This window comes from Leuciscus leuciscus (assembly GCF_965113295.1).
Source record: "Leuciscus leuciscus genome assembly, chromosome: 25".
NCBI lineage: Eukaryota > Metazoa > Chordata > Actinopteri > Cypriniformes > Leuciscidae > Leuciscus > Leuciscus leuciscus.
Genome location: NC_138724.1, coordinates 29,914,373 through 29,940,577, shown reverse-complemented (window position 1 = coordinate 29,940,577; position 26,205 = coordinate 29,914,373). Strand labels below are relative to the sequence as shown.

General features: G+C 40.8%; 1 protein-coding gene and 1 long non-coding RNA gene across 10 annotated transcripts in view; one reads left to right on the top strand and one right to left on the bottom strand.

The window, feature by feature from the left end:
- znf609a (zinc finger protein 609a) overlaps window positions 1-26,205 on the bottom strand; it is a 122,431-nt gene that overhangs the window by 51,196 nt on the left and 45,030 nt on the right. Inside the window, exons 1-2 of one of the 9 annotated variants that reach the window (XM_082160634.1) lie at window positions 2,324-2,427; window positions 1,881-2,123 (exon numbers count right to left, since the gene is read on the bottom strand). The exons of 4 other annotated variants lie outside the window; for them this stretch is intronic. Coding sequence is in view for 2 of the 5 variants with exons in the window: in XM_082160630.1 (XP_082016756.1) it covers window positions 2,324-2,404 (81 nt within the window). In the remaining 3 variants the exon portion in view is untranslated. 4 more of the 9 variants (XM_082160633.1, XM_082160632.1, XM_082160630.1 and 1 more) reach the window with 4 other exon arrangements.
- Window positions 6,491-16,736, top strand: LOC309491312. The gene is made up of 2 exons (XR_014203017.1): window positions 6,491-14,959; window positions 15,083-16,736. It is a non-coding gene; the product is annotated as an uncharacterized lncRNA (long non-coding RNA).

Genomic DNA, 26,205 nt, shown 5'->3' with positions numbered 1-26,205 from the left:
CTGTTTTATACGATGAAAGTCCATGAGAGCAAAACAACACCTCATTTTATTTCAATTCTTTATATTTCAAAGCCGATAACCGATATATTGGCCGATAAATCTAAATAAAAAATGTTATATAGGCACATTTTTGAGAGCATGATTACAAAAACAAAAGTCTCAACTTTAAAAGCCATGACACAAGCACACAATTATAACACTAGCCTATATCTGCCGATATGACAGACTCGTATAAAACTGTATTTTCCTTTTTTGAAGTGATTACAATCATATTTCAAGCAATTCAAACGATCATGTTGAACAGCGTGTATCGTAAATGTCTCAGCTGAAGGAAATAATCCACTATTTATCGGCCAAATTTTCTTATCAGGCCGATAACGATAATATTAAAAATCAACATATATCGGCCGATACCGATACGGTGGCCGATATATTGTGCATCCCTAAACAAAACATGACATTTTATAAAATGGCATCTTTTGTGTTCTGCAGAAGAAATAAAGCCATTCAGGTTCGCTTCTGACATATCAGCCATCAGTGCTGGGTGGTGTGACCAAAAATCCATATCACGATATTTTTCAAAATTATACCGGTTTCACGGTAAATTACGGTATTTTCTTTTTTCAAGCATGACTGAGTGTTAACCACATTTTCTACTGAATGAGAGAGGAAATACTGCAGTAGATTGACTTAGAATGCCCTATTTTACTATCATGAGCGAATATTGTAGAAAAATCCACACTAGTGTTAATACAGGTTTGCACAAAATGATGCTGTTTACAAAGAGGTGCCAGCAGGAGGCGCTGTAGGCGCGTCAGAAACAGCGGTTTCCCCGGTAACGGCTGTACACAAAGCAGCGCAGCGCTCATAAACATTGCTTTATCAGGAAAGATGAAGAAAGATTAAATGAAAATAACATCGAAACGTTTCTAAAGACAGTCAGTTCCCCTCAAAAACACCCGCGCCACGTTTCGACTCTGAAACGCGCAGTGCTCATGTTTATTCAACGATGTCAATGCCAACCACAAATACTTTTTCCAAAAGGCTGTGTTGATATTGTGAGCCAATGTATGGGAAACAATATAATTTGACAGCTATTAATTATAGTTTAACCTATCCATCTTCACTGCCAGTGAAAAGCAACCCCTCTCAAAAAGCGACATACACTGGTATTGCGGTATATTAAAAATTTATAACAAAAATAAAAACCGGTATGAACCAGTATACCGCCCAGCACTAACGCCAATATTGGCCAAATCTGACCACTATATAAAAAAACATTGGTACTATAAAAAAAAAACTAAGAAAAAACACTAGAAAAAACCAAAGTAAACACAACAGTGAACTTCACAAATCAACCAGTCTTTGGCTCACTTTAAATGTAGAGATATCAAACGAACAAATACCCCGATGTGAGATGGAGAGTTTTTCCGCCTGACATCTCCTGGTAACAGCATCCCTGTGGATGTCTTGTTATCTTCCTGTCAGGGTGAAGAGCAGCACTAGCCACTCCGCGCGCTTCCCTCGCTTCATCGTGACAGGAGCCCGGCTGCTGACTCGTTATGAGAGCGTGGGGTTTGACGAACTGACAGGTGAACAGGACAGAGCAGGAAGAGGCCGTCTGAGCGCTTTAGCCGTGTTTACCACAGAAACCTCGTTACCACACCTCAGCTACAGCAGAAACACACTGTTAGCTCTGCAGACTGTCAGGCGTTATATGCACAGTTAATTTGCTTCGATTGGCCACACGAGCAGAACGCCGCGTAGGCAGAATATCAATTTTGGAAAGCGTGCTGAGAAGCTTGACGCTCTGCATCGATGAAAACACAGCGGGGAAATGGTTCAGAGCACAAACAATGACACCAAGAGACATTTAATACCTCCTCTGCGTCGAAGCAAACGTTACGATTGGCTCCTAAAAGACGGAGCCTGTTGCCAATCAGATTCGGTTGATTGAGTGGGAGGAAGGCCAAGTGGAGCCCTGTGGGAAACGGGATGAATCGCAAGGAGTTTCCCTTTATCCGACGGCCCTTAGCAACAGCCTCTCAGTGAGAAATCACCTGTTGCTAAGAGAATAAGAGATGCACATCCTAGCAACAACCGAAGGAGCGACTCTCTCTTTCCTGGAGGAAGAGCGAGAACAGAGAGATGTCACACACACACACACGCGCGCAACAAAGCAATTATGAGCGCTGAGAAGAAGAAAAAAACAGGAACAAAACGAACAGTCTGAAGGCTGATAAAACCACAACGTCAAACGCAATCTGCAGGAAACAAAACGCTCAGTATGCATCGTTTTCTATTTCAACACGCATCTATTTACCTGTAAGACGCCTCTATCCGTCTCACCGTTGCGAGATGAACAAGTGTGCATGCATTGCTGTGAATGTGAAAGCGTGTGCATGTGTGAGCGTGTGTGTGTGTGTGAGTGTGTGCATCTGCTGAGCAACCGAAAGAGAGAGTGTCTTGGAAAGGAAGCAAGGAGTGGTAACCTCAACAACACCTGTGTGCAGTTGCTAGCAACCAATAGTGTGTGTTTTCTGTATGTCAGCAGATGCTCACGGCTAAATATGGAGACTTGCTGATGGTGAGAAAAAACTAAACCGACTGTAACACATCACAGTTACACGACCACCTATGCGTTTACTAACATTTACCACTGCAAAAACAAGCCGTTAAGAAATTACTATACAGTAGTCAACATAGAAGTGGATCAAAACCTTTCATCAAAGTTACACATGAATTTTGAACAATACCCGTTCTGGTCTCAGGACAACTTTGATTAACTTTTTTGATCCACTTCAAATGTTGACTAAACACTTGGTCTAAGGCTACAATTGTATTGTACTATTATTCATTAATGTTGCTATTTGCTTTTTAAATATACTATATAGCAATAATGCTAATCATTTTACTATTTTAATAAGTAACACTTGACTATCTCTGTAAACTGATGTGCTGCTCTCTTTCACCAAAGTGCAGATAAAGATTAAGGGCTTTTCACATTAAAACTGCACCTCCAGGCTGTTGAGTTGAACGTTGTGTTTTACAACCGCATCTGGGCTGTTAAAACAAGAAATCAAAGCGAAGCAGAGCCAAGCCTACACGTTTGCACCGTCACCACAACAACATGGCTAAAATTATTAGTTGCTGTTTCTAAACCCACCATTTTAACAGATCCATGCAACCAACAAATGGCTCAATGGTCAACACAAGAGTGAGTTGAAATCATCAAGACATGGACTAGTTCCTAAATCTGATCTACTGAAGAGAAACACACTGATAGAAACCACAACAGAGTAGAAGTGAAAATCGAAGAGATGATTAGCTTTAATCCTGATGTCAACTCATACTTTCTTGTATCGTGTTCTCAATCAGATGTCGTTCAACTTTATTGCATTATCAGCCGTCACTGACGCTCCAATTCTCAGTGAAATTTTATGATTTTCAGTCATTCAAAGCACTGTCAGTGTGGACACAGAGTGAAAATGTATAGCAATATAAAACACAGCACTCATATTGCCAGGGTAGACACTGCTTTTTCCCCAGTTTCTCTTAAGATGGATCAGCGCCAGTTCACATCTGGGGGGCTCTTACTTTCCATGCGTGAAAACAGACAATCCGAGAGCAGAAAACAAGTGGAAGAGAGCGTGGGGGGGAATGGGGGTGTTGGGGAATATGTGTTTGTGTGGCCAGAAGAAGAAGAAGAAGAAGAAAGCAAAGTATCCGCTCTGAGTAATCTGACCTCGACGCAAGCAAGAGCCGAGAGGAAAATCTCCCCTACAGACAGCATAACAATCAAGATAGTGTTTCCTGCGTGGGAAAAAGAAGAAGAAGAAAAAACGAGTTCTTGAAGCATACCAGTACTCAGGACAAAACAACCTGCATTAAGCCAGATGGTGGAAGATCAGTCTGCCCAGAAAGAGCAAGAGACCTCAGATTGCCTGATAACCACACAAGCTTTAACGGATGGCTTAGCATCTATTGATTCCATAAGGAAGTGCACGCTAAGCTGTCTGGAACAAAACGAGATTCAAAGTGAAGGCTAATAAACAACTCTAAGTAAATGTACATTAAACAGTGCGTCCATCTCGGCCCACTTCGTCCAATCGGCCACGATTGTTACCGAGACTTGCTCAAGATACGCCCAGCTTCAGCAAGACCTGGTGAAGCTTCCTTTCAAGAAAAGGCGGCGGCGGAATTCATTTCATCGTATAAACTCATTAAAATAAGTGCATCCCACTTATTTTAATGGGTTTATATGATGAAATGAATTCCACCACCTTTTCTTGAGAGGAAGCGTCACTGGGAAGATTTACTGGCTGGAAATGGAATTGACCACAACCAGTCGAATACACAGTGGGACGGCAATCCAGCGAGCCCACAAAGTCTTGTTTCTTCATCTATGGGTTTCGGGAGATTGCTTGTGCAGCTTAAATAGCAAGTAATGGATCCAAGGTGCTACATAAAGCCCAAGTAGCAATGAAAATCTCTGTTACATTCCTGTATAGAGGTCACGATCTCACCCTCAGACAATTTCCACCACTGAGACCGAGCTCTGGTATCAAGAAGTTTGTTTTGCACCATCTAAGCTGTAGGCGTAAGTGGAATGAGTCAGCAAATAAGAAAAACACTTCATGTTCAAATCGCTTACGAACCCCCCACTACACATTAGTCACAACAAAACCAGTTCACATCCAGATTTTCTGAAGTTATGCATTTAAACTGCTGAAGAAAAACCACAAAATTGAATGTGTTTCCAAAGTTCAATCTGCACTATGGAAACTTCTGGACCACCCCCAGGTTTCTCTCCCAACCAGGTCCTGCCCACACGACCTCAGGTTATTCCATATAAGCAGAGCTGATTACAATAATAACCCACATTCAAGGTCAGTCACTGGAGCACTAGCAGTAGGGGGTGGAAGAAGGGCAGGGTGGGTCAAGAGAGAGCCGATGTAGATAAGAAGCCCTGAGGGACTGAGGAGAAGAAACAGCTCTTGGAATTTGGCAATGCGGACTGAACAGGGAACTGGTGTTAGCGTTAGAACGTTCCAGAGGAGATTAACTTGTCTAAATGTTGGATAACATCCCAGCACATGCCAACAATCACAAACAGATTTTGGTTTTAATCTCATTTGTAATCCTATTTGTCAATGACCAATATCTGTAATGAACATTTTAATTCTAAATGATCCAGTGTGAATGGCCAGAGCAATATTTTGTATCTCAGGTTTGACATTGCGGACATACTTCCTCAAACCTCATCTAATGCCTAGTGGGTAGTAGAGCTGTGCAATTATTAGTAATTTTATTATGATTTTCGAAAAGCAACTTCGAGCGGAAAAAGCGCACGACGTCATCACGTTTTTTTTTCACTGTCCAATCGAATGAATGGAGAGGCGGGCCTACCGTTTTAGTGATGAAAGCGACAGTTGTTTGAACGTCCAGAGAGTGCAATGATGGAGGATAAACTTGTGGTGCTCTTGCGGGTTACCAGGAGCTTAACGACTTCACGAACCGTAACTACCACAACGTTAACAGAAAGTAAATAAAGTTAATAAAAGGCTGATTTGACGTTTACTTGACTGACAGGACAGCTGTTTCAGTGGTTGCCTAGCAACATAAACGCAGCGCACTGCAAGTTCTGTATGATCAAGAACGTTTTCGAACCTGAAAAACGTGTTAGGTGTGATCGGGGCCTTAAAGCCCAAAATTAACATCCAAAACATCCAAATCAGCCAAATAAGTGAGTGTTGCAGAATGCAGTCTCTACTGTTGCTTAACTGCGGGACGGGCCTGATATTACACAGTGTTATGAAAAGCGAATTAAGCCGCAAAAAAGACCCTGTGCGCAAGGTCAGAGTCGGAGCCGAATGCGGAAAAGCAAATGGGCTTCAGATACACACTAGGGCTGAAAGATATATCGTTATCGTATCTATATCTAGATATGAACTTTCAAGATATTACTATCGAAAAAAGCAACGATATAGACGATATAGATTTCCCCTCTCCGCGCTCGCCCTGCATACAACTCCGGCAGTCACAACAAACATCAGTTTTACGAGTGCCCTTGAATGCACTGCTAAAGCCAGCGTGCACACACTAGTTGAGAATTTTTAGTGCATCAGGCAACATTGTGAATTGTCAGAGGTCCTGTCTGAAGCCAGACATGGTTAACAAGCTAGTATTCCTGGCAAAGAATCTGTAGAAGTTGTGCTGCCTGTAACTACCTCTGTTCTGTTAGTAGCAAATGCATTTTCTGCATACAGTTATGTGATCTTTTGAAGAATATAAATGTTGTTGCACTTCAATGCACTTTCAATGTTCCACCAGCTGCTGCATTTGTTATTTATTGTTAAAGCAGAGCCGCAGTAAAAGGTTTGATTTGTAATTAATTTTTTGGGTAATTTATGTTAATGTTGATGACTTGTTCTTAAAAATAAAACTATACTTTCCACATTTTTTGGTATTATGATCTTTTTATTTTTCTGAGAAATGCTTGGTTTTCACCGAACCCGTAGTCATATCGTATTGTATCGATATCGAGATATCTGGCATGAAAATCGAGATATGAAATTGTGTCCATATCGTTCAGCCCTAATACACACCTAACACGCCTTAAAGCATACACACACAAAAAAAGTCAAAATGCATTTTTGGAGAGTAATCAGAGTATTCACGAAAACTGTGGGTTATGTCTTAAGTAAACGTACACAGTTCAGGAAGAAAATGTGTAACAATATATTGGATCCATGCATTAGATCACTGATCTTGACTGAATATCTTAAGTAGCTTTAATAAGGATTAATCTATATTTAATGTGTACTGTAATGGCGCTTTTCCACTGCATGGTACGGTACGGCTCGGTTCGGTACGGCACGCTTTGGCGCTTTTCCACTGCATGGTACGGTACGGCTCGGTTCAGTACGGCTCACTTATGGCGCATTTCCACTGCATGGTATGGTACGGTACGGCTCGCTTCGGCTCGCTTTAAATGGTACCACCTCTGTTGAGGTTCCAAGCGTACCGTACCGATACTAAAATGTGACGTGGAAACACTGCAGATCACTGATTGGTCAGACAGAATCATCACTACCAGCGTCATTGTATTTACAACACGAGACACTAAACCCGCTAGATTTAAATAGCCAGTAGACAACAGCCAACGCTGTAGCGCCTGTTTTAAAAGTATTTGCTTCAAAAATTTTTTATAAAACTTAAAAAAAAGAAATGGCTGAATCGTGGTCAGTGGACGAGGTGCAGACGTTCCTCTCGTTGGTTGCCGAGGAGCGGATGGGGAAACCCGGAATGAAAAATTCGCATTTAATATGATGATGTCATGGCAGTAGAGACAGCAACTATAACGATCAGTCCCACCCACTTTGAAGCGGTACTAACTGCAGTGGAAAAGCAACCGAGCTAAAGCGAACCGAACCGTGCCGTACCGAGCCGAGTCGTACCACGCAGTGGAAAAGCGAAGCGAGCCGAACCGTTCCGTGCCGAGTCGAACCGTACCGAGCCGAGCCGAGCCGTACCATGCAGTGGAAAAGCGCCATATGACTATGCGGTGTTATATGCAATGTTATTTTATATTTGATTATTAAATTTTTTTGTTGTAGGCTATTACTAATCTGAATACCACTCTAAAACGTTACACATGGTTTATTTAATTTGTAATTTCATTCAATTTGACATTGTTATTTTTCCATTTTGTTTGGAATTTTTGTGTATCAGTTATTGTTAAATTTCACTGTATTTAAAAATGAATCATATTGTGAAATAAGACTTTGATCATATCGACCACAAACAATTGTTTTAAATAATGAAGATTTCAATATTGACCAAAAATAATTATGATTTTTGCTATAATCGAACAGCCATAATAGGTAGCCATCTTCTAATGGTGCATCCTAACTGAAATTGAACATCATAAGTAACTGATCTGGGAACACTCTACATGGGCAGAAATTCAATGATGCATAGTGCTCATGTAAACTGCATGAGAAACCTGACTAACAACTGGTTCCAATAGCGTTTGATGTTAGCATTTCGATAAGCTAACTGGGGAATATTTGATAAAAGGCTGTACAAATAACATCTAACATGGTTTTATGGGTCCCAGTACAAGAAACTTCTCAAGATCCATTTCTGCTAAACAGTATCCTGGTCTGCTTTTGTTTTGACTGCGCACATGCCTCTTTTCGTTAGCAACGATAAACGGGCACTAAATAATAACATTCATTCCAGCTGTTGCCGGATATCTGCTAATCAGGAGAACTGAGACCGGCACAAGGTTAACAGCAGCAACCTGCATCCAAAGCCTAAGGCATCTGACTGAACAAACAACCCTGAACTCAACAGCTTGAATGTTGGCACACATTGAGTTTATCCAAGAAGAGGACAGGGGATGATAGCAGATTACGATTAAGCTAACTCTGCCATGTTGTGAAATGCAAGCAAAACAATGGTGGAATCAGGAAATCCATGCACGATTACATTAGAAACATTAGAAATTAGTCAAACTGCAAACAACATTAAAACAACAAGAAACAGATTTAGGGGTCATACAGATAACCTATCAGTAAAAAGCAAGCTGCTAATGATTAAAAACAAAAAGGAGTAACGGTGAAAATGCATGCTTTGTCTATTCTGAGGTTCAGATTCAAGAATAAAAATGATTCATGGTTACAAAATTAATTACAAGTACTTGGAGTAAAATTTGTCTGGAAGGCAAAGGGGGAAAAGAGTGGCCGAACAAGAGAGGCCAAAGTGGGAGGACATGTCATGCAAGGCGGAGTTGACCCTTAGACCGTGATACTATTTCCGCCCCACCACAAATCTCAGCTGCCAGACCTTACATAACACACAAACTCGCTTCAACCTGTCTTTAACAACCACAAGCTTACCTCTCAAATCGGCTCGAGAACCACAGACTTCAAAAAAACAACCTGCCTCTTTTCTCTCCGCTCACATTCTCGATTTACTTCACCTTCCACCTTGTCCTCCCTCTCTTTTCCTCCTTTTTTCCCACCTACTCCAACAGCTCTCTCTCTCTCTCTCTCTCTAAAGGATCCCTGAGTAACTGACACCGCTCTTGAATTTTGAGAGCTGTGGCACAAGGACACCGCTTGTTCGCCCAACAGCAGGAGGAGTGAAGGGGTAGAGGGGGAAAAAGCTCCCTGGGTGCTTTTGACTTGGCAGGGCTTGGAGAAGCTCTTCAGGCAGAGTTTATCTGCTGGGTTCTGGCAGTCAGCCGACGCTGCTGGTGTGCCGTGGGCTACTGGGGGGGTTGAATACTGCATCCTCAGTCAGCGACGGACCTGTCACTTACAGTGAGCTATCTGCAGGGATTTAGAGAAAGGGAAGGAGAAAAATGGAGGAGGAGAGAGCACCAACTATTTATAGCCTCTCAAAGGCTTCCTGTTACTGTTCAGCGAAGCAGAGAGGAGGGGCAAACTCCCAGAGAGGGAGTGTGAGGCATAGAAGGGTAATGAGAAATAGAAAGAGACTCATCCCTTCGCTTTCATCCACACAGGAAAACATGACTACCCATCATCAGTCAGCGAATAACACCAAATAACATAAGCCAGTTGAAACAAGCTCCTTTATTGATAATACACTTAGAAATATCACAATGGGTCTTCTTTAAGTAAAGCGGTTTATTGTAGGCAACCACAGGTCTTGGATCAGGACTATGGATGGAATCGAACAGAAACATCAACCATTATCTTAGAAAAAAACAATTATATATCAACCAGATTTCAAACAACATACAATGACCCATTCCCAACAAAGCTACTTCAGGAATACAAACACGATTCTACCACAGACTTTAATCCACATCCGAATTCAGAGAGACGACAATCTGACACTGAATCTGACACTGGCTAACGCTTTGCATGCACTCAAATGTTTGCATACAGAGGAGTGAAGTGAAGTCTAAATACTTTTAGGAGGCAAGGACAAACCCTGAGCAAACTGTGCTCAGAGGAACATAAAGAAAGAGAAAGTAAGAGGGAGATTAAGGGCTGCAGGTCCCATGCAAATTCAGCGACAAGCGACAATCCTTACAATCATCAAGTCCAAGAACGTTTTCTACTTTATGAGTGACAGGTAACAAGATGCATGAAGAGGAACTGGGAGTGAGGCCATGGCTGATTAAAAGATAAGCATTTGTGTGTGGTTTCTCCAATCCATGAGCATCCTTCAACAAAGCTCTTTGGTGGATGCCGTCAACAACACCCTTGAGTAGACCGTGCCCACAATGCTCTTGGGCATCCACAATATGGACTCTAAAATGAGAAATTCTCTTTCACACTCTCGCCTTTCTCCGAGAGAAGCCTCCGTTTGATGACCTCATTAGTTCAAGCACTTAATCCGCTAATGCCCAGATAAAACTAAATGAGAGAGGACGGGAGGTGGGAAGGTGGAGGCAGAGAGGGGGGAGTAAGAAAGTGGAGTAGGAGGGGAAAGAGAGAAGTTATGACACTGGCTAACACTGCAGAGCTAGCCACCCACTTGAGCCCAGATTCAACAGCCTATGGAATAATGGGAAGGTGTTGCATCCACTGAACACTTTTGTTATCAATTCTAAAACAAAACCATACATAAGATTAAAAAAACTTCTGATGGGGTTAACAATAACAAGATGTTTGTTAATTGATGTGGCATCCAATGATTGCAAAGGAATTTTAAATGCATGTATCCCAAGAGGAGATCTCAGACTTTGCCAAACTCAAGTCAAGAGGTTGTAAATTACCCAGCTCAAGTTGGGATATTCTTGGTTTTCCTAAAACTCCTGTCGGGTTGAGCTGATAATTGGATAACCATTCCAGAGCCTCTGTTGTTTGACTGTGCACTGGAATTCTGGTTATAAATCACTTGTACATTTTAGAAGTAACTCTTGCAGCTTAGCCATGAAACACTGCAATCTGCACGCACCAACTCTCTTGGCTTAAGAAGAAAAGAAGAAAAACCCAATTTCCTTTTGTGAGGCAGATCCTTGAGAGGAAGAGGGGTTTTATCTGAGAACTTGGCAACTCCACCATTTCATCCAGAGCCAAGGGATCAATTTGCAGGGCAGAGAGACTAGAAAATGAGAGCCCAGAGTGCCTTCTTGCACTCAGTGAAGAGGTGAACCACAGATTACAGAGAGGGGGAGGGAGAGAGAGAGAGAGAGAGAGAGAGAGAGAGAGAGAGAGAGAGAGAGAGAGAGAGAGAGAGAGAGAGAGAGAGAGAGAGTCTGGCTTGCTTCCAGAACAGACTTGAGGACTTTGATGTGGCCTTTCCGAGGCTAAAGGGTCAGTATTTGTTGCACCTCCTGTAGTTATTTCAAACAAAGTCACACACTGTGCAATGAAAAACAGCTCTTCCTTCTGAGGTTGATTATTGTTATTGAAGCTGTTAGCTGGATGCAAACAGTGACCAACAGCTCAGTTTGTTGACCTGAAAAAGTGTTTTCTGTTTGCCTGATTTGGAGATAAAGATGCAAAAATGTATGATACTGTTATCGTCATGCCACAGGGGTTGCATTTGTGAACTAGAAAATAGCTGCACAAGGTCATTAGCAAAATGGCCAACGAGAAAACCATCAAATTTCAAAAAGACTTTGCTAATAATGGCAGGTCTGTCAGCTGGCAAAGGAATAGTATGGAAAATGGTCTCTCGTTCAGACATATTTTCACTTGTCATACAACAAGCCTTAACTGTTCCTTGATTTTTGCCGTGTTTGAGCTCATTTACTAGCATGACAAATGAACCCAGGTACCTTTGGTTGAATTCCTCCCTTTTTTGTCCATACACACAAATTCTCACCTAGAGAGAAAGAGAAAACCAATAGCACCTGTAAAGTGTACAAAGCTGATGAACCTAAAAAACAAGATCAAGATAAAGACAGAGACATCTGAATAAAGTAAACAAGCATTAGGAGAAGAAATGGAAAGTATCTTCTTCCAGCCCTCAGGCATTTTCTGGCTCATTATCCCTCTCCTAACTGCAATGATGCCAGTGCGTGTCAAATAAGATTCTTTAATATATCTTTAATCCATGTGATTAACAAAGAAGAGCTACTTTTGCCTGTCACTCCAGATGAGGGCTTATAAAATATTCACACATCGAAGCATTTCTCCCACCGCACAATGAACAAAATTTGAGCTGAATCCGGCGTATGTGTCCAAACATATCCATTTTTTCCCTAGCTGAGATAGGCAGATCTACAGAACTTTGATGAATTGCCTGCATTTATTATGACTGTTCCTCAGGGAAGGGTGCAGTATGAGGACAGTCTCGAATATGAATTACCAGCATGCTGATTCGATCTCAGCGGCAGCCAGAGAGAGACAGCAGGGCCTGAATACCAATACATGTTTCCTGGATCAGGACAAGGACTTGATTACTGGTGCCTGTCAGAAGGAGTGGAAAAGTCCTTAAGTGTTCTCTGGAGGGAAGCCTGCAGGCAAGCACTCCAGGAGTGCAGAGAGATGCTTTCAATCAATTCTGACTCAAAGAGAGAGGGGAAAGAGAGCGAAAGAGTGAATTTTAAGCAAAAGAGCCAGGAATATACTGGCTGAAGACTTCTGAAAACACTCTGGGAATTCAGACATGTTGGGATTCAGAGCGGCTGCATCCAAAACAGTTTTGACCTACAGGTCCATAAATAAGACAAGTTAATTCAGGCACAATTGATGACAGGTGGCCCATCTTTTAGGGCTCAGCACATTTGCTCTGCCAGGAATGGTAGGGAAATATGATTGTGGTTTTTACCACTGGGCTCTCTGGGTATCTAATAAGGACAAATCCTCCTCAAACCAACCGGCAGAGCCTGATGAAACGCAAGAATGCCAAATATGATGTGGGAGGCGGCGGCGGCGCTGCTGGTTTTTCAGAAGACATGCAGGGGTAAAGATGTGGGAATACTGCTTTCCCTGCCCAAGGTGGAAGCAACGTTGTGGTGATTTGTAGGGTCAAACACTCCCCTCTTCTGTCAGGCATGAAACCTTGGCCAAGTGCTGGAAACTCTTCTCTGCAGAATTCTGGAGAAGACCTGAGGTCATACATTTGAAACTTCTAAACGTAAAGGATAATTTTGTTTCATTATGAGGACAATAAATTCAGCCAAATAAGGCTGACCCCGATCCAGAAGATGCACGATGTGTGAGGGAGCCATATGAAACCTGGATTTATAATCGGGTTTTAAAAAAAAAAATCAGTCACCAATCACAGATAAGACATCTTTGAAGCAAGTTACTTAAAGACTGTCTAAACTCCAGATTTTGGCAACGATATGGAATTCATTATACAGGTTCTTCTGGTTCAGTTCTGCATAACTACATTAAGAGCAAAGGCATCCAAAGTTTCTTAGTTCACCTCCACTCCTCTCAGTAACTCGTCTTTGTCTGATGGTAACCATAGATACAAATGTCTTGCAGACATTTGATATAAGGCTCTGATCCATGGCTCCTTTAAGTGTCCATTTGCTGGGGTAACTTTTTTGAAAAAAGAAAAAAAAAACATTGAGCCGATACCTGAATTTCCATGCCGTTTCGGGAACAGGGTCCTCTCTTCACAATAGCCTGATAGAGAGTCTACAGATGGATGGCCGGGCATGTGACAAGGTACCGCTGACGGGGCCCGTCTGGCTCGCTGCTTCCAGGAAGCCAGATTCCAGGGCACTAATCCAGAGAGACTCAGAGGCCCAGAAATGCCATCAGGTCCCTTGGCAGAGAACACATGCCCGCTTTGTGTCCCAGCTTGCCGTTGATGAAGGGCTGCAGGAACGCGAGCCCCTGCACAGCTCCCCAAGTGGGAACCAAAGCACCCCTTGTTTAATCCTCAGCAAAAAGCCATCAAGTAGTTGGAGTGGAGAAGTTGAGGATTTGAAATAAAGACACACTGGCTGGGCTGGGGAAAGTGAGGGGAGGTTAACGGCAATCACATGGGAATCTGAATGGATCGAGGGGTTCAGTGTGAGGCTTTTCATAACAGTGCAGTCCTTCTGAATCATTCAGCTTTTCTCAAACTGTAACAAATCTTCTTTTCAAAGCGGTGGCTTCTGTCACACTGCACTTTGTTGCAACTGTTAACAATTGATGTGTTTTTCTTCAAGAAACAGACAAAGACAAACCTCTCTGTTGCACAGTTCAGGGTGTAAGCCCAGGCACTACATGGACACACAGGTTTGGAAGATGAACCGTGAACTGAAAACACATTCCACAGTTGAGCAGTCACTGCGTGCAATGGCTCTCGCAACAACGCAATTCACAGAACGCTTGACATTCTCTAACACACAGTACGCAGGAGGCCGGGGGGCCCCTTCATGCTAACACCTCATAAATCCCTTCATTCCTCCCCCCGACTGCACCTTCAGGGCCTTACGGATACAAGGACAAGCACGTAAGAGAGAGAGGGGAACAGATAGCATTGAGGAAAAGCAGTGAAAATATACCAGGGTTTTCAGATTTGTGCAACACAGTCATACTGAGAGTTCTTTTTCCACCTCAAACAAACAGATAAGCATGAGCTTCATCAGAACAACACGCTAAACTGCATGGCTGCAAAATGCAGAGCAAGTAACAGGTTAACCAAAGGTCTGACAGAAATGAGACACACAGACCAAAAAACCAAAAACAGGTCACTGACACAAATGAAAAGTTCAAAGACGGGTTAAAAAACTAAAAGGCTGCACGATTATGCCCTTGAAATTTTTATTAATTAATTACGATTATCACAATTTACATTGAATGATGTTTTGAATAGCTTTATACCACTGCATGCCATATTTTTTTATATAAATTTAAAAACAAGCTGAAAACACTTCCTAAAAAACGTATTGCTTTTCTATAGCATTAAGCCTCAAATGTCAACTATACATCAGTTTGGTTTCTTCTTTTAATGAAAAAAAATAAATTATAATAATTATAATAATAAAACATTACATACATACATACATACACACACACATGTATATGTATATGTATATATGTATGTATGTATGTATATATGTGAACCATTACTTCATGATTTCTGTTTATTTTTTAGAAGCTTTTATAAAAACTCATTTCAACAGGCACTGGACTATATTTAGCAGATATGTGTGTGCATGGTATAATAATAGGGGCTTTCGCACTGGGTAGTTCCTAGCCACCAAGGTGATTGCCCGAGAACTAATGTTCCCCTATGGCCGTTTTCCTGGTTGCATTCGCACCACCAGTATGAACTCTGAAGTGACGTAAGCCACGCTTGTTGTTGTGACTTATTTTGACGGCGAGGCAGACTTTTATTTGACTGAGAACGGCAGAGCCTGAGGATGGAGACATCTTCATTAGTTTCCGATTTGTTTAACAGTCATGTCTAATACGTTATTAGATAGAACTGTTACTCAAAGTAGACAGTATATGAATAAGTGTTAGCGTTTGCCGTGTGGTTGACCACCGGTGTTGCTAGCTGAGCAGAAATACATAATCATGTTGTTTCGCTTGGTCCCCTCAAACTTGCATTGGATTTTCTACTAAGCGTAAAGTTTGAGAGGTCCATCTATCACTGTTTTCCATGTTCGTAGAGTTAGTTCATGGATTAAGTAAATAAAAATGGTGGTTGCTGCTGGTGTTTCGCGTGTGTTCGACCAATCAGTGCACTGCACACTTGCGTCGCTGGTAGTTCCTATTGTGATGGGTTCTCTAAGTAGTCGTGATTCGCCTCATGCTTTAAACACACCTCTTAAACACGCAGAATAATATAAGAGGAACTTTGTAATCGTGGCTTTGAACGATTACGTAATCCTGGCATCCGTAATCCTGATTAGAAATTCGATTAATTGTGCAGCCCTAGTTAAAACAGCACAAAACAGTACTTTGGTAGTACAAGAGTGATTGCATCACAGACCATGGAACAGAGTATATTCATATACTGTGGTATTTTTGTCAATAAAGCACTTCCAAAGAACAATGTGGTACTACTATGGTACATTTTGGTACTTTTTCGGTGGTGAAACGTAACATGGAGAGGGGGAGGCCCGAGGATTTGCATAATATGCATTTGCATGCTTGCACAAAATATGTGTCAGGCCTTTGAGAGAAAAAGATGCCACTAAAACAGATTTATCCTGCTGTTTGTAGTCATCATGTCTTCAATGCACAAAAAAGACCACAAAAAAAAAAACATTTAAATAAACACTAAATGACATCTAAAAGCAAATCAAGGTTAAAAAACTCAGACAGATGAAGAATAAGGGAACAAGGGTTATGAACAAAGCGCTGCCATCTTTCTTAAGAATTCATACAGCAACTTTTTGTTTGTCTGGCGGTAAAGTTTGGGTCCTGTCAGGAGAGATGAGGTGAGACAAGCAGCGAACTCTCAGAGAGCCTGAACCGAACTGGCACCTGCCTTTAAACATTTATGCCTGATGCATTTTTAACACACAACATAAAAAAGGCATGACTCTGTTGTTTTCCCTTCACCGTCCTCCCAACCTTGCTCACATACATTCTAGCATAGTCAAAAATACTCGGGTGATGATGCCACACCTGCGGGAACGCTGGATAAACGGTCAAGTTTGTCTTAGTAAAATTAGTACAAGGGCGTTCATAATGACAGCGATTCTTATCTGGTTACTAGTTGGTGTTCCTATAACGACACAGCTCATTTGCATGAACAATCGGCAACTCTAATTGAAAATTAATGACCTGAGGTCGCTTTGATGCTGCAAATCGCGTTCAGTGCAAATACCCCTTCAGAAGACCTGGGGGGAAAAAAACATACTATTCCTTCGTTTTCAAAGTCTCAGTAGCGGTAGACTTTTGGGTCAGCGCGGTAATCTCATTAAAACACATCAGGCCCAGACAGACACTGGTGTAGTGGTGGTTAACCTGTCAGTGTACCTGTCGGAGAGAAAGCTACGTTTTTCCACAGTCTATCCGCCGTACCGGGCAGCATCAGAACCAGAGGGAGATGTGACACCAGCCGAGCTCATTATCAGTGTGAGGTGTGTGTTGTTAATGAGAACACGCCTGAGCTTTCAGCTGTCAGTTCACCAGAAGCTGTTTAAAACGTCGAAAAAGGGGGTTGAAATTAGATGCTTATTAGCAGGCAATTTGCATAGTGTCTGATACCAAACAATTGCCGAACACAGTAGCGATCATCTTAAATTAAATTAGATTTTCTTTAAGAAAGAACTTTTAAAAAAAAGAAAGAAAGAAAGAAAGCTTGAGATCTCAGGCTCTGAGAACAAATTAGCTTATAAAAAGATGACTACCCACAAACCCCTGGTGGTTTTCAGAGCTCTTCCACAGCTGTGGATTTGTTTAAAAATAGCTCAGATTTGAGCAGGGCATTAAGTGTGATATCCTCCTCCTAAAAGGCACCGATTGTTCTCTTGATAAATAATCTGATGTCAGATTCAGTTTCTAGACCAAACACAACGGGGGCAGAATTAAATTCAAGCAAATCTGCACAACAAGGCTTGCGGTTTATGAAGACATTGAATATAGCGCATTTATAGAGAGTGTGTGATATGGGTTGTTACACCGCTTATCAGATCTCTGTACTGAGAATAAATCGAGTTAAAGGAACTATAAAATAAAGTGGTAACACTTTACAATAAGGTTCATTAGATAACTAACGTAGTTAACATGAACTAAGAATGAACAATACTTCTACAGCATTAATTAATCTTAGTTAATATTAATTTCAACATTTACTAATACATTATTAAAATCAAAGGTTGTATTAACATTAGTTAACGCACTGAGAACTAACATGAACAAACAATGAACAGCTGTGTTTTTTTATTAACTAACATTAACAAAGATGAATAAATACTGTAACAAATGTATTGCTCATTGTTAGTTCATGTTAGTTCATATATTAACTGATGCAAACTAATGAATCTTATTGTAAAGCGTTACCAATAAAGCTCAAGTCAAGTAAAAAATATAAAAATTTGGTGAAAACTTTAAACGTAACAGAAACGGACGTATTAAAAATGTAACTAAAATAATTTGAAGAAATAATTTGAGGTAAATAGGCTCTCACATTTTTGGGAAAAAGCAAAAGACAAGGGGATAGAAAAATGCATCTGGCTCATCTTTTTGTTCGCTCAAAACAGAAACAAGCAGGAGGAGGGCCAGTCCAGACTCATCCAATAGGCTCGCGTGTAACGCAATGGCCTCCTCGGGTCTGAGCGTGTGACAGTCTGTGGATCGGGCCTGTAGCGGCTGGCTTGCAGAGAGGAAGGAGAGCGAGAGTGAGGTAAACAGATGAATAAAACATTGTGGTTTTGTGCAGTCCTGACCTCGGTTAACACCACGCTGTTTACACACAAGAGCAGTGTGAACCGGTGAGGGGAGTGGCACACATTCACACAAAAGCACAAAGACGTTGAGCATGAAACAGATATGCTCATGTTCTCCTTTCAGCACACAATCAATGGACTGACTCACAAAGTTCCTCTGTCTTGACCCATTTATAGACCGTCGTCTGTTCTAATACGAGCGTGTAAACTGGAGCCCATGAGAAAAGGGTTATCAGGGACACACGATTGTTTAAACCTTCGTTCATCCTACTTAAAGAAAAAAGCTTGAAGTCAGTCCAAGTACATTAGGACACGTTTGCCAACCATTTTAATTACTTTTTAAAGAGCTGAAGTGCTCAAATAAAGACTATAGTTTATTAGTTTTTCGATTTTCAAGTGTTGGTCTATAAATATTGGTGAGCATCTTGCGTTAAAACGAAATGTCAAATGCATCTCGGGATATCTTCCTGTTCCAATCAGATGTCCGATCAACATTCCAGTCCAAACTGGAAGCAATCACTCTCTAATCAACAAAGTTATCTCTGCTATTCCAAATCTTGTAATGTAGATACGTTCACTGATAGTAACTGCAGCACAATGCACTGTTCGCTTTCTGTGTATTACCACATACTTCCTGGAAAAATAAACACAACAAGCAAAGATTAGGATGCCGTTCCTGTTTGCGTTCAATCAAATAATTTAGGGTTTGTTATTTAAACTCTGAGTAGATGAGTGTCTCTAGTGCACTGAGAAAAGAAGATGAAAATGTAAGTATTTTAGCACAGTTAAGTTAATTGCGGATGCAAGTAAAGTCAGTCTGTTTTCTGAACGCTGTAGCTTTGTCTCCTGAGTTCTTACCCTCCTAGCTGGCGGTGTATGTTGTCTGGATGTCCTTGGCTTTCATAACTGCAGCTCAGACGAGTCTTTCTCTCTCAGTTTGAGCCGTAGACAGGACAGCATGGGCGTTTCCGGGATCGCAAACCCAGGGGCCTAAAATACCCAGGGGCAGCGTTCACAAATTGTGCGGTGAGCGAGTTTAACAGCCTCTCCGTTCAAGAGCCGAGACGCTGTGCCAAACTTACATGAGGGGTGAGAGAAAGGGGAGGAACTACGAGAAGGGAGAAAAAAAAAACGCAAATGTGAGAGACAGGGAAAGAAATGAGATGAGAAAAGGTCACTGCCGACACTCATGTAAACACCAGCAAGGGATTTACAGTGTGGCAAGAAACCTCTCGTCGCGGAAAAGACACAAAGAGACTCCGGCCCAGGAGCAAAAGAGCCAAAACGAGGAGACATTCCAGGAAAAGACGGACCTCCCCTCCTCTCCCAACTGGAAAAGCAGTGTTATAATGGAGTACAGGCTTCCTGGCTGCTGTCAACTTGGGAAAGGTCTGGGATGAGAAAAGGGAGGTTGCGGATCTCAGAAACAAGCCGTGAATGGGTCTCTTTCACGCTATCTTGCTCCATTTTGAACGTATACGTCTCTTTTTTGTTCTTTATTTACACTTTTTGGAAGACAACAACACGTAAAGGTTTTTTTAAAAACGCTTTACTAATTTCGCATATTTCTAAGTTGAATGGAATGTTTATCGAGAAATAATAAGGGGAGGTGCTTGATTTCATCCAAAGTGATTGTGAAAAGTAGGTTGTGATGTCACTGCCCCGCCCACACAGATTTGCTTACATCAGCAAAAGAGAAAAGTCGTTGCTGAGGTTTATTTTGCCAAATATTAGGGTTTATTTTGACAAACTATTGTCTGTGAACCCATGGTGGTTCAGGCAGGAACTGGAAGGGGTTTGTGAGTTGATGAAAAGCGAAATAAATTATAATTGTAGAGAAAAAACATGTAGGAAACTAAAGATTAAGTATTTTGTTTACATGCATTTCATGTGGCCGACCGATTAACCCACATCAGATAACAGTTTTGAGTATGGATGCACAATATATCGGCAACTATATCGGTATCGGCCGATATATGTTTGTTTTTAATGTTATCGTTATCGGCCTGATAAGAAATTCTTGCCGATATATTAAAGCCGATAAATAATGGATTATTTCCTTCAGCTGACACACTTCAGATACACACTGTTCAACATGATTTTTTTAAATTGCTTGAAATATGATTGGAATCACTTAAAAAATGGAAAATACAGTTCAGCACAACATGTGCAGCTTGAGTCTGTCATATCGGCTACATAAAATTATAATGAAAACATTATAATCGTGTGCTTGAGACATGATGAGACTTGTTTTTGTAATCAGGCTCTCAAAAATGATATCAAATTTGGATTTAGATTTATCGGCCAATATATCGGTTATCGGCTTCCAAACAAAACAAAAAATGATCGGTTATCGGCCAAAATGTTCATATCGTGTCATCCCTAGTAGTGCTGTGAATGTGTTGTTAAAATACTGAAATATTAACTTAAAATCTGCTTTAAATTAATATTTAGGTTTAATTTTTAAAAAAGGATTGGGAATCCCCGCTTTAGATTCGCGCACTGTGTAATCAACATTTACACCGAAAGCTTTCATGTTGTCTTCAAATTAGATCCCTTAATGTAACGGAAAATTAATAAAAATAAAACCTGCAAAACTTAGCCTGCTTGTGTCTTCTTCCTCCTCCTCTTCTCATTTGCCCTTTTCAAACATGGCCACCACTCTGGCAGAATGCGCACGTGCAACAGCGCGCACACACACGCTCATACATACATGCTAAAACACTGTCAACGGTAAAGAACAGAAAACTGAACGGCGGCTCTGCACTGAAAACCGCATTTCCTTGCAACAGCATGGATCTTACCCTCCCTTCGCGCGTTTACTCTCCTCTTCTTCCCTCCCCCTCTCCTCTCCTCTCACAACTCACGCACAGAGACACGAAACGAGGCGCGGCGTTGGAAATGCACTGGCTGACAGCGAAGGACAGCTGCTCTCTCTCGCTAGCTCTTCCCTTCCCCCACAGCTCGCCACACACACACACACACTCTTACACCGCTAAGAGACAGAGCGAGCACATGCGGACGGGAGGGAGAGAAGATGGAGAAAAACAGGAGGGAGGGGAGAGGCGGCCATGAAAGGGCTTTGTTTCGCATTTCTCTGATGGCTTTTGCAGGCCTCGCCACCGGCTTGACACAATAGCAAGATTCAAATTCTTCTTCATTTGAGAGCAAATTCAAAAGATCAGAATATATGCTAATTTGGTTAAATAATTTCAATATTAATAAGAGTCATATTAAATGAAAACAATGACAATGTAGCATGTAGGGATGGGAATTGATTCTGAGTCCCAGTTCTGGTGCCTTGATTCTTTTAGTACTTTTGAAGGAGCAATCTTCATATTAATTAGCATTATTTGTTTTGTGCATCCCTTTAGTCAGTCATCAAGAGTCATTCAATCGTGAATCTGCACTGGTAGTGTTTGTTTTTTTTGCATGTATGAATTGTAAACAGAACATCATGAAAATCATTCAGTAACTGTTTGTTTTTTTTTTGTTTTTTTTAATAAGTACAACTTGATTTAGATTGTGAAAAGTAGGAATGACCAGCAATGCCAAAATTTTAATAAAATAAAAATACTAATAATAATTCTATTTTGTATATATATATATATATATATATATATATATATATATATATATATATATATATATATATATATATATATATATATATTTATTTATTTTTTTAACCACTTAAAATCAATTGTTTTAAATGGTTAAAGTGAATTTAGGCATCACAGCATTATAATGTACAGAACAAAAGATGGATATCCCCCAATATAATTAGCATTAAACAAAAACACTTTCTCTTTAACACTTTTATAAATACCATTTGCTACAACAAAACTCTAAAACTGATAACTCATGGACAATTGACTTGCCTGGATAAATGAAGGTGAAAAACAAACATTAAAAATAATCAAATTGGATCTTGAATCAGACAGTTATGCTGTTGTATGACTCGTTCAAAACGAATGTTATGAAAATCATTCAGTACCAGAATGTTTTAACAAATGAAACTTCTGAATAAGAATAGGCTAGTTCTCAATTCCCAACCCAACCCTACACTGAACTGGAATCAATGACGATGTTCAAATCACTAAGTATGAATAATAGTAATAGCGATGGTTGCCTTAGCAAACACTACTTGCAGAGAGAGAGAGAGAGAGAGAGAGAGAGAGAGAGAGAGAGAGAGAGAGAGAGAGAGAGAGAGAGAGAGAGAGAGAGAGAGGCCATCACGATTGAACGGTTCCCACCTCCCCATCCTTATCTCCCGCTGGATTTATTGGTGAGGATGTAGCAATTACACACCAGGCAAAACAAGCAACCCAATGTGAATTTTTCAAAGGAAGACACTCTAACATTGAGAGAGAGAAGAGAGAGAGATTGTGCTGAACGCCATCGCATAACGATAAATGGGAATCTAATCCCGTTTTTGGCATGTCAGCCGGGATTACACCAAAACTATAGCCTTCGGAACCAACGAAAGCCTACCCATATGGAAATAACCTCGGGGGGAAACAGATTTCCTCCAAATAATGAAAGGAGTGTTAAGAGGGAGAAAAAATAACCTGGGTATTTACTAGCACAAGATCAACCCTCTGACAGGGAGAAAAAGAGAAACTATAAATCAATCCGTGTTCCTGTCAGCATCCCTTAAAACGGAGCTCGGCGTGCCAGAGCGTGTGGGCTGACGGATCGGTACCGTGGCACTTCTGCCGACGAGGTTTAAAATAAGCACACAGCACATCACGCTAATCATAACGCATCGAGCGTTTACACCAAAGCTGGTGTGTTTTGATAAGGTTCTAGGAAACAAAAACAGCTGCCAAGAGCAGCTCGAAGAAAAGCTTAATGCGTCTCCAGGGATTATGAATGCGCACTCTCGAAAGCTTAAGACCCGTAGGGATGGGACTAAAAAAAGTGTCACCTTTATGGCAACAATACTTAGAGCAAACAATCAGCAAAAAAAAAATAAAGCTCATATGGTTTAACAACATTCCTAAGTTAAAATCCTTAAATTAATTACAAGCAGAACTAATCCATCGACTGCCAAAAGAAACATAGCGGAGTAATACAATCGCGTGGTTTAACCAGATTACATTTCCTGAAGAAAACCTGACTGGGTGCTTGCTTGGCTGTACAGAAACCTTGCACAAAAATCTGAGGTACTGTTATGAGATTAATTCCATTGGCTGGGTAAAAAAATATCGATTTCTCGATTTTAATCGATTCTCATTTTTACGAACCGATATCGATTCTCAAATCCCAAGAATCGATTAGTCATCCTGTTTTCAGTTGATGAATAAATGTAACATTGTAGCGCATCCCATCCAATGAATGGCAATAATCTTTGTGCTTTGCTACTATTGATATGAAACAAAGTCTCAGATTTCTAATTACGTCCATTTTCTTACGAAATTCAAAAACATAAATAGCGTTTTGTCGCTGTGGCGTGAGATCGCTCTGTGGCGTGAGATCGCTCTGGCTCTGCTCTAGAGAAGCACATGATCTTCTCTTCCGCCTTAATAACACCAGTTACAGCGCGAGATAAACATGAATGAGCATCTGAAAGTGTGTTAAAAGATAGAGTACAACTTATCGAAGTCCGTATCATGTGACATGGAATCGCCCAATCAGTGTTTCAGCCGTGGAAAGACGTCAGTAAAACAGCTTGTAAACAATGTCATGTAACGTCACATTTACCTCAGAAAAACCGCATCCAGTGACCATAAACTCGATATTCAGCGAGACAAACTCTAGAGAGGAGCATTCTGCTAAATATATGCACCATATTACATATTCATTATAATTTTTAATATTCTTCAATTTTTAATGCATGTTTGAATAAATCTGGCAGGTTTTTATGAAAGCCACCATTTAAATGTTTATATTTCATATAACTTTATTATTATAAAAATAAATAAAAGTGTAATTTAAGTGTTTGTATACAAATCAGTTCATTTTTACCTTCAATATTATAGTCTGCTAATGAAGCCTATAGGCTAGCACTGACTCCCATAGTTTACAGCATTAGTGAAGAGATTTGTTTTCCTTGAGAAAATTTGCCACGTATTGTACCTGACATCCAAAATAATCAATAATGAATCGAAATCGAATTGCAAGCTTGTGAATCAAAATCGAATCGAATTGTGAAATTTGTGTCAATACCCAGCCCTAGTGTTAACATTAATTAAATATTGAAGCAAACTCCTCTTTCAGGTGGCTTTTCTGAACCGATGATGCCATCATGTGCAGACTAAAGCGTTGCCTCACACCCAGCTCTTTAAATCTGGATTATCTTGAGATGGTTTATTCACTGGCCGTCTAACAAATCCACTGAGCCGTAGTCTACAATGGCAGCTAATTCCCCACTTGAGCCAATAACACTGGCCAGGCAAGGGTGTGAACGCACGGTCGGCCTGTTTTCGACTCGAGCGAACCTCCAGATGTTGGAAAACACAGTTTATGGGCAGAAAAGATCCCAATATTAAACATTTGCACACACGACATAACCCTCAGAAAGGATTTCCTGGATCGCCATCCGATGGAGCAATAAACTTAGCAACTCGCGTCAGTCAGAGTTACGACGTGCGCTCTGATCTCGCCGTTGGGCCAAACTCACAGTGCGTGATGTGCGGTCTCATGGCGTTTGCCTCTATATTTAGGGTCAGAAATGCAGACTGCTGAATCAACACGGCTATAACGGATGACGGCATGAGCTGCGGACGAGCAAATGGTTTCAGTGTCAACAGTGGTCATATGTTCTTTACACCATCTTCAATGTAAAACGGCACTCACAACTCACTTACCATGAGGCGCTTCTGAATGAAACTGGATATTCATTGAGAATATCTCGTAACAACGCTGAAACACGGGCAACTAAAGCACAAAGACTTAACATTCTATTACAATAATCTTGATAATTATACTGATAACAACGTTAGAATTTTAATTCTATACTATTTTGTCTAAAATAATAAATAAAACACTAAAACGGAAAATCAATAGTTTTTAAATGCTAATTTATTATTATTAGCGTTTTAAAAATGAAAGATTAATAACTAAGTGAGCATTATATGATGGCAAAGATAACAAAAAAAAAGAGGAAATTATAATTCACAGTTAATTATCCAATATTGGTCAGTAGGCTAGGCTACAATATCAACCTATATTATAATAATTTAAATATTATATAGGCTAAATTAAAAAAGAAATCTATATAGCACTGATAAAATCTGCATCCCCAGTTGAAATATTACAAGAAATAACACACACTGCATAAAAGTTACTAATAAAGTTACTAACTAAAGCCAAAAGTCTAAAATAGATTTAGATGACTAAATCATCTCCTTAAAATATGAAGTACAACAAATAAGTAACCTTTAGCATCACAAAAGAGTGATTCTGATGAGCAGGGTCAGGGTATTGTCAGCACATTATAGATATCAAATGCTGATTTAGTCCATGACTGGAAGTGCCTTATTAAAGAAGGTCGCTCCCCCTCGTCAAATAACCCCAGAGACGGGTTAAATTAGCCCGTGTTATTCTCAGGGCGATAACGACTGCGGGCGTATTAGCGGATATGCTAGCGCTCCTGCATTCCAGCACGATCGTGCAAGGTGGGAAAACCAGCCCTGTCTGCCATCGAACGGCTCGAGCCCACAACGCCCCGCCCGCATCATAGGATGAGGAAATGTGAAACCACTTTCGAGACGGTTAAAAAGCCGGTCTGGTCCCCTCCCTGACACTCGATAACATCCCCTCCTCACACCTCGAGATCTGGTTGTTCAGAGGCATGAGGAAGAGGTATTTCATGTTTTGTTTGAGCTGTTGTCGTTCCTCCCCCCCAAGGCCCCAAGTGAACCCCCTGTGCTTGTTTAAGGAATGTACCAGAAGACAATAGTGGCAGTCAGAGG